Source organism: Diceros bicornis, chromosome 23 (genome assembly GCF_020826845.1).
Source record: "Diceros bicornis minor isolate mBicDic1 chromosome 23, mDicBic1.mat.cur, whole genome shotgun sequence".
NCBI classification, from domain to species: domain Eukaryota; kingdom Metazoa; phylum Chordata; class Mammalia; order Perissodactyla; family Rhinocerotidae; genus Diceros; species Diceros bicornis.
Window position 1 is genome coordinate 47,608,669 of NC_080762.1, and position 13,456 is coordinate 47,622,124.

General features: G+C 39.3%; 1 protein-coding gene across 1 annotated transcript in view; it reads left to right on the top strand.

Annotated features, from left to right (window-relative positions):
* Positions 1–230: 230 nt before the first annotated feature.
* The window catches only part of CEP162 (centrosomal protein 162), an 89,983-nt gene continuing 76,757 nt past the window's right edge, over positions 231–13,456 (top strand). The window contains exons 1-6 of the mRNA XM_058566688.1: positions 231–459; positions 1,853–1,971; positions 7,223–7,337; positions 10,320–10,466; positions 10,801–10,984; positions 12,998–13,062. Of these exons, the coding sequence (XP_058422671.1) occupies positions 1,915–1,971; positions 7,223–7,337; positions 10,320–10,466; positions 10,801–10,984; positions 12,998–13,062 (568 nt within the window). The 5' untranslated portion in view covers positions 231–459; positions 1,853–1,914. The remainder of the gene's footprint in view (positions 460–1,852; positions 1,972–7,222; positions 7,338–10,319; positions 10,467–10,800; positions 10,985–12,997; positions 13,063–13,456) is intronic.

Genomic DNA, 13,456 nt, shown 5'->3' on the forward strand with positions numbered 1-13,456 from the left:
CCAATAAATTACATTTTTTTAAACTTCTGCTTAGAAAGCAGCGAGCTGAAACAAGAAGTGTTTGGGGAAGGTTAGGAAGAGAAGCGCGGGAATACGACTAGGGGAGCTAAACTACATTTCCCAGGAAGCCCCGGGCTGGCCTACAATCCCCATCATGCCCGAGTTCCGGCTCTCGTGACCCGGTCGTACCGTCCACTTCTCCAAGGAGCTCAGATAGAGCCAGGGAGTCTCTACTGGTGCAGCAGCGACGGCCGTTACCCCCAAGAGTACCCCAGCCGCGGCTATTCCACCCTTCGCTCGTAAACGCAAAAAAGCACTAAACCGCTGTCCCGCCGGGCCCACGAGCCACGTGACCAGCTGGGTCATGTGACTCCAGAGCCGGGCGGCTGAAGTCTGTTACCCTGGCAACTCCTGGGCCCCCGCAGACCTTCTGGGAAAGCGCGGAATTCAGAAGCGAAAGCAGGTGAGGCGTGGGCGCTTGCTTCCCACTCGGTTCACCGTGGCCAGGGCTGTCCTCAGATCCGCTCCTCAGGGATTTAGTGTCCCCGGTCACTCCCCTCCTTTGCCCGGACTCCATGGCAAGGGAGTCTTTGTCTTCTCGCCAGCTGCAGAACCCGCGCTCCCCGGAGCTGGGACCTCGCGGAGCTGAGGACCCATTGGGGGGGATCCGCCTCTGCTCAAGAATTTGGGGCCAAGACTTTAACCCCATACGCCCTGATCTGATCAGAAATGCTATTGGTGGGGAGGAGGTGTTATTCTGCAGGTTGGGCAAAGTATTGTCCCAGTCTGGGCAAGCACCCTCCCTGGTCTCTGCAAAAGCAAGCTGTGGTTTGAGCTGTCTCAAGGAGCTACAGTCCAGAAGCTGGGACAGATCTGAAGTTGGGTTCATTAGAGAGGCAGGGGAGAGCTTTGCCCTTGCAAATCATCATTGCATAGTTTTTTTGTTGTTGTTTTATGAGGAAGATCAGCGCTGAGCTAACGTCCATGCTAATCCTCCTCTTTTTGCTGAGGAAGACTGGCTCTGAGCTAACATCTATTGCCAGTCGTCCTCCTTTTTTTTTTCCCCAAAGCCGGAGTAGGTAGTTGTATTTCATAGTTGTACATCTTTCTGGTTGCTCTATGTGGGACATGGCCTCAGCATGACCCAACATGCAGTGAGTCCGTGTGTGCCCGGGATCCGAACCCCGGGCCACCAGTATCTGAGCGCGCTCTTAACTGCTAGGCCACGGCTGGCCCCACCATTGCATAGTTTTTGTTGGTCTTCCCTCTCTCCAAAAGAAACAATTGGTTCTGATTTGTATGCGCCATTAATTTTATTTTAGGTAGGTTCTGAGTCTTAGTAAATTCCATTTGTGTCTATCTGGAAACGTCTCCATATCTGGAAACAGTCTATTTTGCAAAACTATTTATATGGATTGGTAAATAACTAGCTGAATGAGAAGACAGCACAAACTCTGTCTTGTGCTTTGTAAAAAAGAAACAGTCTTTTGGATTTGCTAATTTATAATTTTTAAAAGATTCCTTGAGAGCACCTGGTTTGTTTAAGGGATGTTAAATAACACACACACACACTAATATGTATAGACTTAGGAAACGTTGTGGGGGCCACCCTTTAATAATAGGATATTAACAATGAAAATGTAATTCTGGACCCTAAGTGCAAGGCAAACAGTGAAAGCTGCTTTTCCAAATCAGTTTTATTAATGAATTAGGAATCTCTTGTCCAGTTTACTGGTCAATAATTGTGCTTATATACTAAATCATAAGAGAAATGTGTGGGGTTTAAGTCTGGTTGTTTTCATGATGTGAAATGGGTTTCCTCAGAAGATGTTTATTATCTCTTGTTATTTAGTGTTTCCAGTGTTGTAAATATTTTGGAATGTTTACTTTGGGAAGCAAAAATTATGATTGATTATGGCTCACTATTCCAAAGAAGAGCTGGATGAAGAGTTTGAACAGTTCATGAAAGAGGTAAGTTTATATTTTTAAAAGCTGTATTGTAAATTTGTCTCATAGGAAACTCATCCTTCAATTCTCTCTTTCACCTCTAAGATGCAGTAAGTCTGTCGCCATGCTGTCAACTCTGCCTCCAGAATATCTCTCTCATCCCTCTAGTTCTCTCCTTTTCCACTGCCACCATCCTAGTCCAGGACACCGTCGTCTCACCTTGGCTACTGCAACCGTTCCCAAGGCCTGTCCCATGTTCCTTCCACAAACTGCAGCCAGCATGAACTGTTACATAAATCAGACTCTGGTCACATAAATCAGACTCTGGTCCTCCCCAGTGTAAAATACTCTATTGGCCTTCCATCACATACAGAATAAAATTGCAGCTCCTTCCCGTGGTTTACAAAGCCCTGGATGATCTTGCTCCTGTCTACCTCACTGACTTTATACCACTCTTTCCCATTACCCACTAATGCTACTGTGGCCTTTTTTCTCCTTCAGACATGCCAAGCTCGTTTCACATTAGGAGCTTTGCACTAGCTGTCCTTCTGCCAATAGTGCTGTTCCCCTATTCTTCACCTGGCTGGTGAAGATCTCATCTTGAATACTACTACCTCAGAGAGGTTTTTTTCATGTTTATCCAGTAAAAAGGTAACCACCAAGTCACTTCTTAGTATACCATATATTTAATTCTCCATGTAGCACTTAGCACCATTCATTATTTACCTGTGTAGGTCTGCTTTCTGCCTCCCATTATTAGAGTGTATGGTCTATACGTGATGGTTATTTACCATATTTATTGGTTATTAATTTAATAACCATGTTAAATATGGTTATTACCATATTTACCATTACGTGATGTTCGTTGCTCTACCCGCAGTACCTAATAGATGCTTAATAAATATTTGCTGAATGAATAAATTAGAGGGTTACACCACATCCTAGGTATTTATAGAGATGGAGAAGCCTTGCAGAGCATTCAGGAGAGTCACATTTTAACTAACATTCTTGTTCATAAAGGGAGTTGGATGTGTGATGAAGTAGAAAGAACCTCAGTTTCATTATCTAACAGAAAAAATAATGCCAACACTTTGTAGGATTGTTGTACCGATTAAAAAAAGCATCTACCGATTGCCAGGATGTAGTAGATACTCAGGATATGAGTTTCACTTCCCATTTGAAAAACTGATTTTTTTGTATCAAATATGTGCACATTTTGAAAATTAAATTTATAGGAAGTATTTTCATTGTAAAAGATAAAAAGCAGTATAGGCCAACTTTTTTCCTTTTACCCCTCATTACCACCCCTCCAACACTCTCCCTCTCCCTCCTTTTCCCTCCCTCCCTCCCTCTTCCTCTCATATTCAGCCTCAACTCATAAAAGCTGTTATCTCATGTTAGAGATTTGGATAAAGCCGTGTCTCATTTTTAACAACGAAAACCATGATTTTAGAGTTATGCTAACTTTTTTGGTCATTTTGATAAATTATTGTTCAAACAGTTTGCTCAAAGATATGGTTTACATATCTTTGTTTTTAAGGAGATTGGTGGGACCAGATTTTTTCCCCCCAGCTTTATTGAGTTATCACATACCACACAATGCACCCATTTAAAGTGTACAATTGGGTGGTTTTTAGTATATTCACAGACTTATGCAACCATCACCACGATCACTTTTAGAACATTTTCATCACCCCAGAAAGAAACCCTGTACCCATTAGCATTTACCCCCTTCCCCAGCCTTAGCCTCCACTAATCTACTTTCTGTCCCTGAAGATATGCCTATTAGAGACATTTCATAGAAATGGGATCATACAATATTTGGTCTTTTGTGGCTGGCTGCTTCCACTTAACATAATGTTTCAAAGTTCATCCATGTTGTAGCATCTACCAGTACTTCATTTATTTTCATAGCTGAATAATATGCTGTTGAGTTCTATCCACTTTTTGGCAATTATGAATAATAATGCTGCTTTGAACAATTGTGTACAAGTTTTTGTGTAGACGTATGTTTTCATTTCTCTTGTGTATATACCTAGGAGTGGAAATGGTGGGTCGTGTGGTAACTCTTTTTAACCTTTTGAGGAATCGCCAGACTGTTTTCTATGTGGCTGTGCTATTTTACGTTCCCACCAGCAGTGTATTAGTATATTGGGGTTCCAATTTCTCCATGTCCTCACCAGCACTGTTATTATCTGGGGAGCAGCATTTTGTTTCGTTTTATTTTTAATGATAGTAGTTTTGGAAGCAGTGTGGAAGATTGTCGAAAGGAGGAATACCTACTATGTATTAGACAGTAGAATGGACTCTCCATTTCTTTTTCTGATCTTTTTCTGATCTTGCACAACCCTGCAAGGTCAGTGGTACTGTAACTATTTTTAATGGATGAATAAACTGAAAACAGGGGTAATTTTCCCTAAGCAACAGAGCTAGCGTATTTGGAAGTTGAAATTTGAACTCAGATCTGCCTGGCCCCAAAAATGTATTCTTCTTCCGCATTCTATGGGGCCTTGAGGTTTAGGAGGAACAGACTTAGTCTGAGGCAGGTTATCAGAATCTGATAAACAGTGAGATGTAGGGAAGAGAGAAAAACGGAACATTTCAAGGTGATGGTGAAGCTTAGAGATGGAATGGAAGGCGAAACAATTAAAATTTAGATAGGATAAAGAATAGTTTTCTTCCCGCCTTCCATCCTCCTGCCTGGTTCTCAGGTAAGACAGTGAGTTCCTTTTGAACATTTAAAAATTGACATTCTTACAAGTCATTGAGGTAGAGTTGTTTGGTTGGCAGGTGGAAATGTGTGTTGTTGTCTTCAAGTTTAAAAGGTCACTCGGGTAACATTGTCCTCACTGGTGGACTACACAGTGTAGTGGAAAGTGGACAGGTTTTAGTCAGAGAGACCTTGGTTTGAATCTCAGCTCTGTAACACTTTCTAACAGTAGCAACTTGGGCAAGTTGCCTAACCTCTCTGAGCTTGTTTCCCCATCAGTAAATCTCTGCTGGATTGCTTAAAGATTGAGATAACCTGAGTATAGACCCTGACATAGAGCAGGCATGGAATAAATGTTGGTTTCTTCCTCAAAGAAGGTGTATAGAATTGTTATGAGAGGTTCGGGGATTTGATCGGAGACGTAAAAGACACTCTCCACTCCAAACAAATGAACTGAAGGTATATTTTATTATATAGAGGATAGTAAAGGTGATAGTCTGCAAACATATCCGAATAGGTCAAATATTAAGAGGGAAAAAACATTAGCTCGACTGGAAAGGGAAAACATCCACATCGACTTAAGAGAAATGACACAAATCAACCGGAAAGAGAAACACCAGGTTGACCAAAAAGAGAACACATCAGATCAATTACTTCATATCAAATCAATTACTTCACATCAAATCAATTACTCACAACATCCACGCCCCACTGCCGGGAGAGTCCTGTCAATCGACGCGGCTGGGCAAGGATCACACGTCCTGGGCAAGGCGTCCCTTCCACAGGTGGAACTCTCATCAGGTCTCAGTTTCCAGCAGTTTTTATACCATCAGTAATTTTCAGAGTAAGCAATTACAGAGTTTGCAGAGCAAGCATTTAGTGTTTCCATGCACAAATGGTTATCAGTGGCGTACGTGCACTGGGCCCCCTGGCTAACGTCCCAGCCCAGTAATTGTGTACGTGCATTGTTCTCTTTGGTTATCATCTTAGCCCAGCACAGATGGCCAGTCCATCCTGTGCTACGACGCTCCAAGAGCCTTGAAATGTTACAACTTGCAACTCTCTCCGTGGGAGAAAGGCCAGTTCCCGGGAAAAGGCCAGTCCCCACCACACAGAAAGCAGCTTTATATTTCTTTGTGTGCTGGTGGCTATAGGTCAATGGAGCGGCCAAACATGGTTGTACTCATGTTAAGACAAGAATGAGGATAAAAAGGCCCATGAGCATGGTCTTGGGGAAGTCTCGAGTTAAAGAAATGGGCAAAAGAGCTAAGAGCTATTAAAATAGATCGGTGGAAAGGTCACAGAGCTGAAGTGTAACCTGGAGGAAGTGATGCTGTGAAGTCAAAGGTAGGGAGTTTCAAGAAGTACGAGTTGGTCACCGTATCAAATTCCATGATGTTATCAGGGAAGATGACTGACACTCGTCCCTTATTTGTGGCATTTAGGAGGCCTTTGTTGCCAGGAGGAGAGCTGTTTGGATGGGAACCAGATTTTAAGGGGATGAGCAGTGAACTTGAGAAGTTGGTATATAAAGGAAAAGTGATAAAGAGGTGGAGTGAAAAGGAGGTAGGGATAAGGAACTTTCCCTGTTTATTTTGTTTTGTTTTTGTTTTGCTTGTTTTATTTTTTAAAGTAGAGTAGACTTTACTCTACTTTAGAGTAGAGTAGAGAGAATGGAAGTAGACTTCCATTCCACAATTGTGCCAGGTGCCATGCTGGGCCCTGGGGATGCAGTGATGAGCAGGTTTATAATCTGAGGGAAGGAGGGAAAGGAGAGAGAGGAGGGAGTGAAGATAGAAATGAAATGGCATCACCAAGGAAGCGAGAGCCTGGAGAGGTGAGAAGGGACCCCCCTGCAGGTTCCCCTTGGAGTGGAAGAGGGAATTTCTCTTCTAAGAGGAAAGCAGTGTCTTAACAGGTGAGTTTAGTGGTGGAGTGAGGGGAAGGAGGGTGGTTTTTGACTGAAGGTCTTTATTTTCTCAGTAAAGAGAGAGGCCGAGTTATTGGCTGAGAGTGAGGGGAGTAGATTAGGGTTAGAGTAGCGATTTAGGATTGTAGTAAAATTTGGATCTGAAGAGTAGAAAAGACAAAAGTTTTTTAAAGTTTTTTAATCATTGTGACAAAACACTAATTTCTCTGGTAAACACCTGAAACTCAGTTCTTCCCAGTCTTAGAATTCTGTGTTCTTCTAGAGTGGTGGTAGGTAGTTTTGCTCAGTTGTTATTTATTCTTAGACCCTAGAGAATGTGTAGAAGAGGATTGTATCCTTTTTATTTCCCCTTTCCTGATTACATTTCTTGATCAAGTTTTCTTTCTTTGTTGTTATTGATGACGTTTTTCTCCATGGTTAGTTTACATGTTTAATTCTGGATGTGAAATCAATGTTCAGAGATGTATGCTTGATTTTTAAATTATTTTGGCAACGTATGTTTAGAAATGTGAATTTATACATTATTGCTGAAAACATGTATGTGATAGCTGAACTGTGACAGAAGTAAGAGAAACATTTCTAGTGATGAATCTGGGATTCTTGAACTTAAATTCACTGGTTTGTACCTGATTCAGCTTTCAGATGATTCTTTTGAAAATTCAAGCAAAACACCTAGACAACCTGAAAAAGAAGTGAAGAAGAAAGATACAGTGCCATGGTGGATAACTGAAGATGATTTTGGAGATGGTGGTAAATATTGCTGATTTTTAATTTCCAATTATTTGGCCACAAGGGGTCAGTCAAGACTTTTAAATTTGGAATTTGTTACTGTACTATAAATATACAAAGAAAATAATATCAATAGTGTGAATAGTGTGAATTTTTGTGGTATGAGTTGATTTTTATCTTTTTTATTATATATTTATTATATAGTTGAGAATCTGTGTTTCTGCATTATCAGGTTATTTTACATTGAGATAATTTATATTTACTCAAATTAAGATGGTGAATAATACAGGTATATTTTTATATTATCATGTTTAATGGTAAATTGATTTAAGGTGGTTTAATAAAATATTCTGACAATGTATTAATGTCATCACATTGGAAGATTTTAACAAATCTATAGATTTTGGTATCACAGTCTGTTAATAACAATAGTAAAAAAATAATTTATTGCCTTAATAGTAAAGAACTCATTATTGATTCTGTCTGGCATATGTGTATACCTTTCCCAGAACTATTTCTAGTCACATTTTTACAAATGTAAATTACTCTCTGGAGTGTTTTCTTCGGTATATCTACTGTATATGATACTGCTATATCCATAAGGAACCCCAGACTACTTCTGTTAAGTACGTATGTTTGCACTATTTGTGGATTATTAAGCACCATTTTTTCTCTTATAAACTGATAGGATTTCTATATCTCTTCTCTAGGGGAAGAATTTACCCACGGTTTTTGTTTTTTCCCTTAAAATTGAGCCCGAATTCCTTTATGTGACAGTTAAGGCTCTGTAGAATCTGACTGGACTCCTCCTTTCTAGCCTCACGTGCTCCAGCCACACTCGGTTATTCCATATCTCCTCGAAACACCAGTGGCTCCATGCCGCTGTGCCTTAGCTCATGCTTTCTTGCCACTAGAATGCCTCTCCTCTCATCCTTCCTGTCCAGTAAAGCTTGGCATTACCTCTTTTTGCAGTCCTTCCCTAACTCTTCTAGCTCCCTTGTCAACACAATTAATTATTGCCTCCCTTGTTTTGAAGTCAGAACACTACAGTAGCACTTCCCGTTGTGTTGGTAGTTGTAACCTTTGGGGCTCCTCCTGAGGTTGGGAGCTTTGTGAGGGCAGGAAACACTTCTTTTTCCGTGTATCCCCTGACCCTCAACAGTAAATAATAAATGTGTTTAATAAATGAATGTTAGAATGAATTTGATAATCACTTCTCTGTTCTTCTTAATACTGTACAATAAAGAATTGCCTTATTGAAAAATTCAGTGTGTTTTTTAAAATAAATCCTCAAACCATGCCGTAATGCTAAAATGCTTTGCACGTGAAGAATTCTTTTTTAGAATCTTACCCCCCGTTGGTGCTTAAAAAGGATATTACATGATGAAATACTATTGGAGTTGTTGACGAAGATTTGAGACTTAATTAACATTAAAGTCTCTTTTCTAGAAAGTAATGAATCAGAGATGGAATGTGCAAACTCACCCTAAAGGGAAAGACTAGATCCTAGACCAACACTTGAATGTAACCTGACTAAAGGTATTAATAATTTTTTTAAAAGAATGTATCAGTCAGAAGTGGACTTGATTAGTAAAGGATACAAAGAATACTTAAGAAGCAAACTTTGACAATGTCTGTTGAAAATAGGGGAGAAAGTTTCTCTGCCCAAGGGTGTAACCTGGACATTTATGGAGTTCATGTTATGTTCTGAGTACTAGGCACTAGTATACAAAGACAAGATATGATTCCTGCCATCAAGAGTGTAGAAGTTTCTAAGGGAGAATTGAACACCCCTCTTGAGGAGAGGAATGCATTACTGATCTTAGATGGACACCATTAAATGTCACCATTGAGCTACTTCAGCCCTATAATTTTGTTTTCTCTTTCAGTTGCTGTGAGGATAAAATGTTCTGCCTAGAGGGTGAAACTATCTAATCCTGCTACTGGTTATACTCTTCATTAGAAATAACTAAATTGGATCTTGGTTTCGGTTGTATTAGTCTCTCATGAGCTTGGTTAGTGTGGGTCCCTGAGTCCAGCTTCAGAGTTGATGTGAACCCTGGATAGATGCCACAACAGCACCCCAACCTTGGCATGCCTGTTTTCATTTGAAGTGTCTACAGATATATCTCTTGATTTTCTGCAGCTGTGTGGAGGTTATTATTTGATCCTTTAAAACCACTATTCAAGCAGGGCCGTAAAATAAATTGATTCTGAACCCTTCCAAGAAGACACAAATTAGGAAATTAAAATCAGAATTTTTGACTTCTTAATAAGGCTTCCTTGTAAGCAAAAGTGATATTTTTCTAATCTTAATATTTATATCACACAATATAGTTATTTACTTTTTCCATATATGTATCAATTTTTTACAACAAATATCTACTATTAGGGTAAAGAAATTTTGATATTGCATAACTTTTCCAGTGTTTTCTAGTGTTTTTGGAATAAAGAACAAAACTCCACCCCCTGCCTATGAGTACGAGCGGGGTCTGACTATCGACTCCTGCTCTGGGCTTATTTCTTCCCAGCCTATGCTCACTCTCTAGATCAACCTCACTGGCCTCCCTGCATCCTCAGATGTGGCCTGCCCGTCCCATTGTGGACCCTTGTACCTCCTCTTGCTCCCACCTGGAATTGTCACCCTGTCCCAGTTTGCCTGGTTATTTCTTACTCTTCCTTACTCTTCCTGCACATAAGGCAGACGATGTTCTTTTAAGTGTCATGGTATACTGTATTAACCACTTGTGCTTCAAAATAATTTTTAAAAATCTTGTCTCATTATGTACATTTTTGAAAGATTACATTTAATAAGATGCACTGCAAATAGAATTGTAATTTTTCTTTTGTGACTTTTTGGTTTGATGGCTTTTTATTTAGTAGACTAGATTTATTTTGTAGCTACTGTCCACAAAATTAGTATAACAGTACTACTGTGTTGGTATGGTGGTCAGAACAATTTTCTTAACATAAATATTCAACTTTATTAAATCCCATCTCTAGGACTGCTTGGAACAAATGTAAGCTATTTGAAAACAAAGAGGACTTCTCATCCTGTTATGGATGTGGAAGAGGAGTCTGCTGAAAGGATTCAATTTCTTAAGAGCAGTGGAACCTCTATCTTAAGTATTGACAGCTTAGAAACAAATGGTAAGAAATATGAGGGATATGAGTTGACAGGTTAGTTACTATGCTTATAATCAGAATTTTGTAAAAAATTAACTCATAACTCTCTTGGTGCCTCCTTTACTGGAACATGTAGACAGATTTAATATTTTCCCAGAAGGTTTAGAATTACACCTCTCAAGAAGTCTTATAACCTTACATATACATTGTAAATATAAATCTATATTTCGTGGGTAAGAATTCAGTAAAGTATGTTTTAAATTTTTAAGAATTTTACGATATAATGTAAATAAATGCATCATTAAAATTTTATCAAAATTCTATATGTTAATAAGATATATTTGTGCTTTCCATTTAGAGATGGTCGTTTCGGAGCTCGATCATGGTGTTCTGGGATTGGGATTAGACACGTTAGAAGAACAAGAGGAAAAAGAGCAGTTCTTTGCCAGGCTTGAGAAAGGCTTAACATCTTCCATTGATTATTCAAGATTAAATAAGGAGTTGGATTCTAATGACTCCATACATTTTAAAGCTTTAAACAGGTAAGATAAATACAATATAAATTAATCGTTAAATGATTTTTGTGTTTTTCTATATTTTTGGAAGGCTGGTATATGCATGGACTTAAATCGGTAAACATTATATCAAAGTTAATTCTTATTTTTTAACTCTATTCTCTGTTGATTATTTTGGTCTGGGTTTTTCTTATATATACACAGGGTATGTTGATTTGTATTCGAGAGCCCACTCTGCCTCCAGATATTGGAAATTGCATGCCTGAGGTACTATTGAGACTAAGAGCACATTATCAAAAAGACCGTACTAGGAAAGTAATATATTAAGTGCTTTTCCACAGTAAGGTAAAGAAGAGTCCCGGTAGCTATTATACAAGGGAAACAGGAACAGAAAGGGAAGGGGGAACCAAGGAGCAAAGACAGATTTGGTCTGTGTCCTGCCTTTGTGTATGGTTGACCCTAATGATTATCAGGAAACCTCATGTATCCTGGAAATTCTAATTGAGTTGGTCCCCTAAGTACAGTGGACCCTTGACATTCTCAAGACCTTTGTGAAAGCTGATATCTTAATTTCCTTAGTTTCAGTTTTCCATTTAATTTTTTAAATTATAAATGGAAGTCAGATTACAATTTTCGGATTTTAAGATCACCAAACTAGAATTAAATTAAGGGTCAGGAGAATCATAACCTGTGGTTATTGGAGTGCCTGGTCTCTTCAAGATGCTTAGTTTCTTATAGACAGTGGACAAAACAGTGACTTTCATGGACTTTGTAGGGTCTGAGATTTTTACCCACCCTACTTGCAAACTAACAAATTAGCCTGCCAGTTTTATGGATGCTGACAATAAACACAAGATTCCTGGGTCAGAAACGAAGGATTTCATTTCTCATCACAAGAGCAGTACCAAAGTGTCATGTTTATTTGCCTCAGTTCTCCGTGCCCCACAGGGCCCACAGCAATACAAAGGCAATACAGCCATGATGGCTGTCTGCATGTGTGGTGGGTTGCTTTACAGAAGAGGATCACTGAGCTTGGGGATTTATTGCTTATGTAGTGAGTGGGAACAAGCCTGCTCTTTGTCTGGACGGAAATATTGCCTCATCTCTCAGGGTTGCTCACTGCAAACACAATCCTGAGAAATGACCTAGGAATGAGGGGTCCATGCCTCTCGTTCATGGCACACCCAGCAGGAACATGCAGGGATACTCAGGGCCCATGGTGATTGCCTCTCCCAACAGTGACAATCCAGATTAGGCATGCACAGGTTTGTTGGTCACGAGTTTTAGCCCCTTTGCAGTATTTCTTAACTTTTTCTGACTTCTTAACAGTGTTCTTAACTGTTGATATTTCTGCTCCAAAACAGGCTAATCAGAGTACAGCATATTATTGTGTATGCAATATTAAGTGTTTGCTGCCATTATTATTATAGTCTTATAATTTCTTGGATCTGCTAATGATGTCATTAAAGACAGAGTTGATGGACTGAAAAAGGTAGAACTGATCCTTGGTTTGAAAGAAAGCAGTATATGAACTAATATATCCGATATAATGAAAACTTGCGCAAGCTCCTTTGTCACCTTGCTGAGTGTTTCGTGGTTTAAGGCTCCTGTTCTGCTTCCATTTCAGGATTAAATTGCGTGTTAGCGTGTGAATGCTGACCCTGGCATGTTTTTCTGGCCTCCATGTAGACTTCACTCCGTCTCATAGCTTTCGGTCATTTCCTAATCTTTCATGTAGAAAGGATATCTAGGTCCTGAGACGTGTAAATTGACACACAATTATGTGTCAAATTGTGTATGTGTACTAAGTTAAGAAATATGACATTTTTTTTCCTTTGTGTTACTTTGGCAGCTACAGTTAGGCTTTGAGGAACCTTTATTTTCAAAACATTTTCCTTACAGCTCCCAGATTTTTAACTTAGAACAAGAGTACTTGAGAAGAACTGTATAATGTTAGAGATTTTTAAAAAATATACACAAAGGATTGCATGAAAGTGTATTATTAACGTGTAATACTAAATTAAGTAAATGTTTTTCCAGTAATCAAGCTGATATAGAACTAACTGAAGATAAACATGAGAATGAATCGAAACATGAACTGGCAGGTAATTTCAATGGTTTTTAAATTTACAACATTTGAAAAGATAACATAGCTTTAATAAAGACCTTGATAAGAGAAAAATAATTACTAAAAAGAAAATCTAAAATTGTCTGCTAACATTGTCTTGGAAAGAGCTTGGAACAGGTAGAGGGAATTGCCTATGTTAGAACCTGAGCGACCAGGAAATTGGTAAAAGGGTACTGCTGCCTCGTTTGCTGGGAGTGGGCAGTGGACCAGTTAGGAAAACAGAAAAGGGATTTTTGTGCTGGGCCCAGGGGAATCTGTGGAGCCAGGACAAATACCTCCCAAGCGTGATTGGGGGGGTACATCTTTTTCCATCTTTTGACTTTTAATGTGTGTTTTATATTTAAAATGGTTTTCTTATAGATACCGTATAG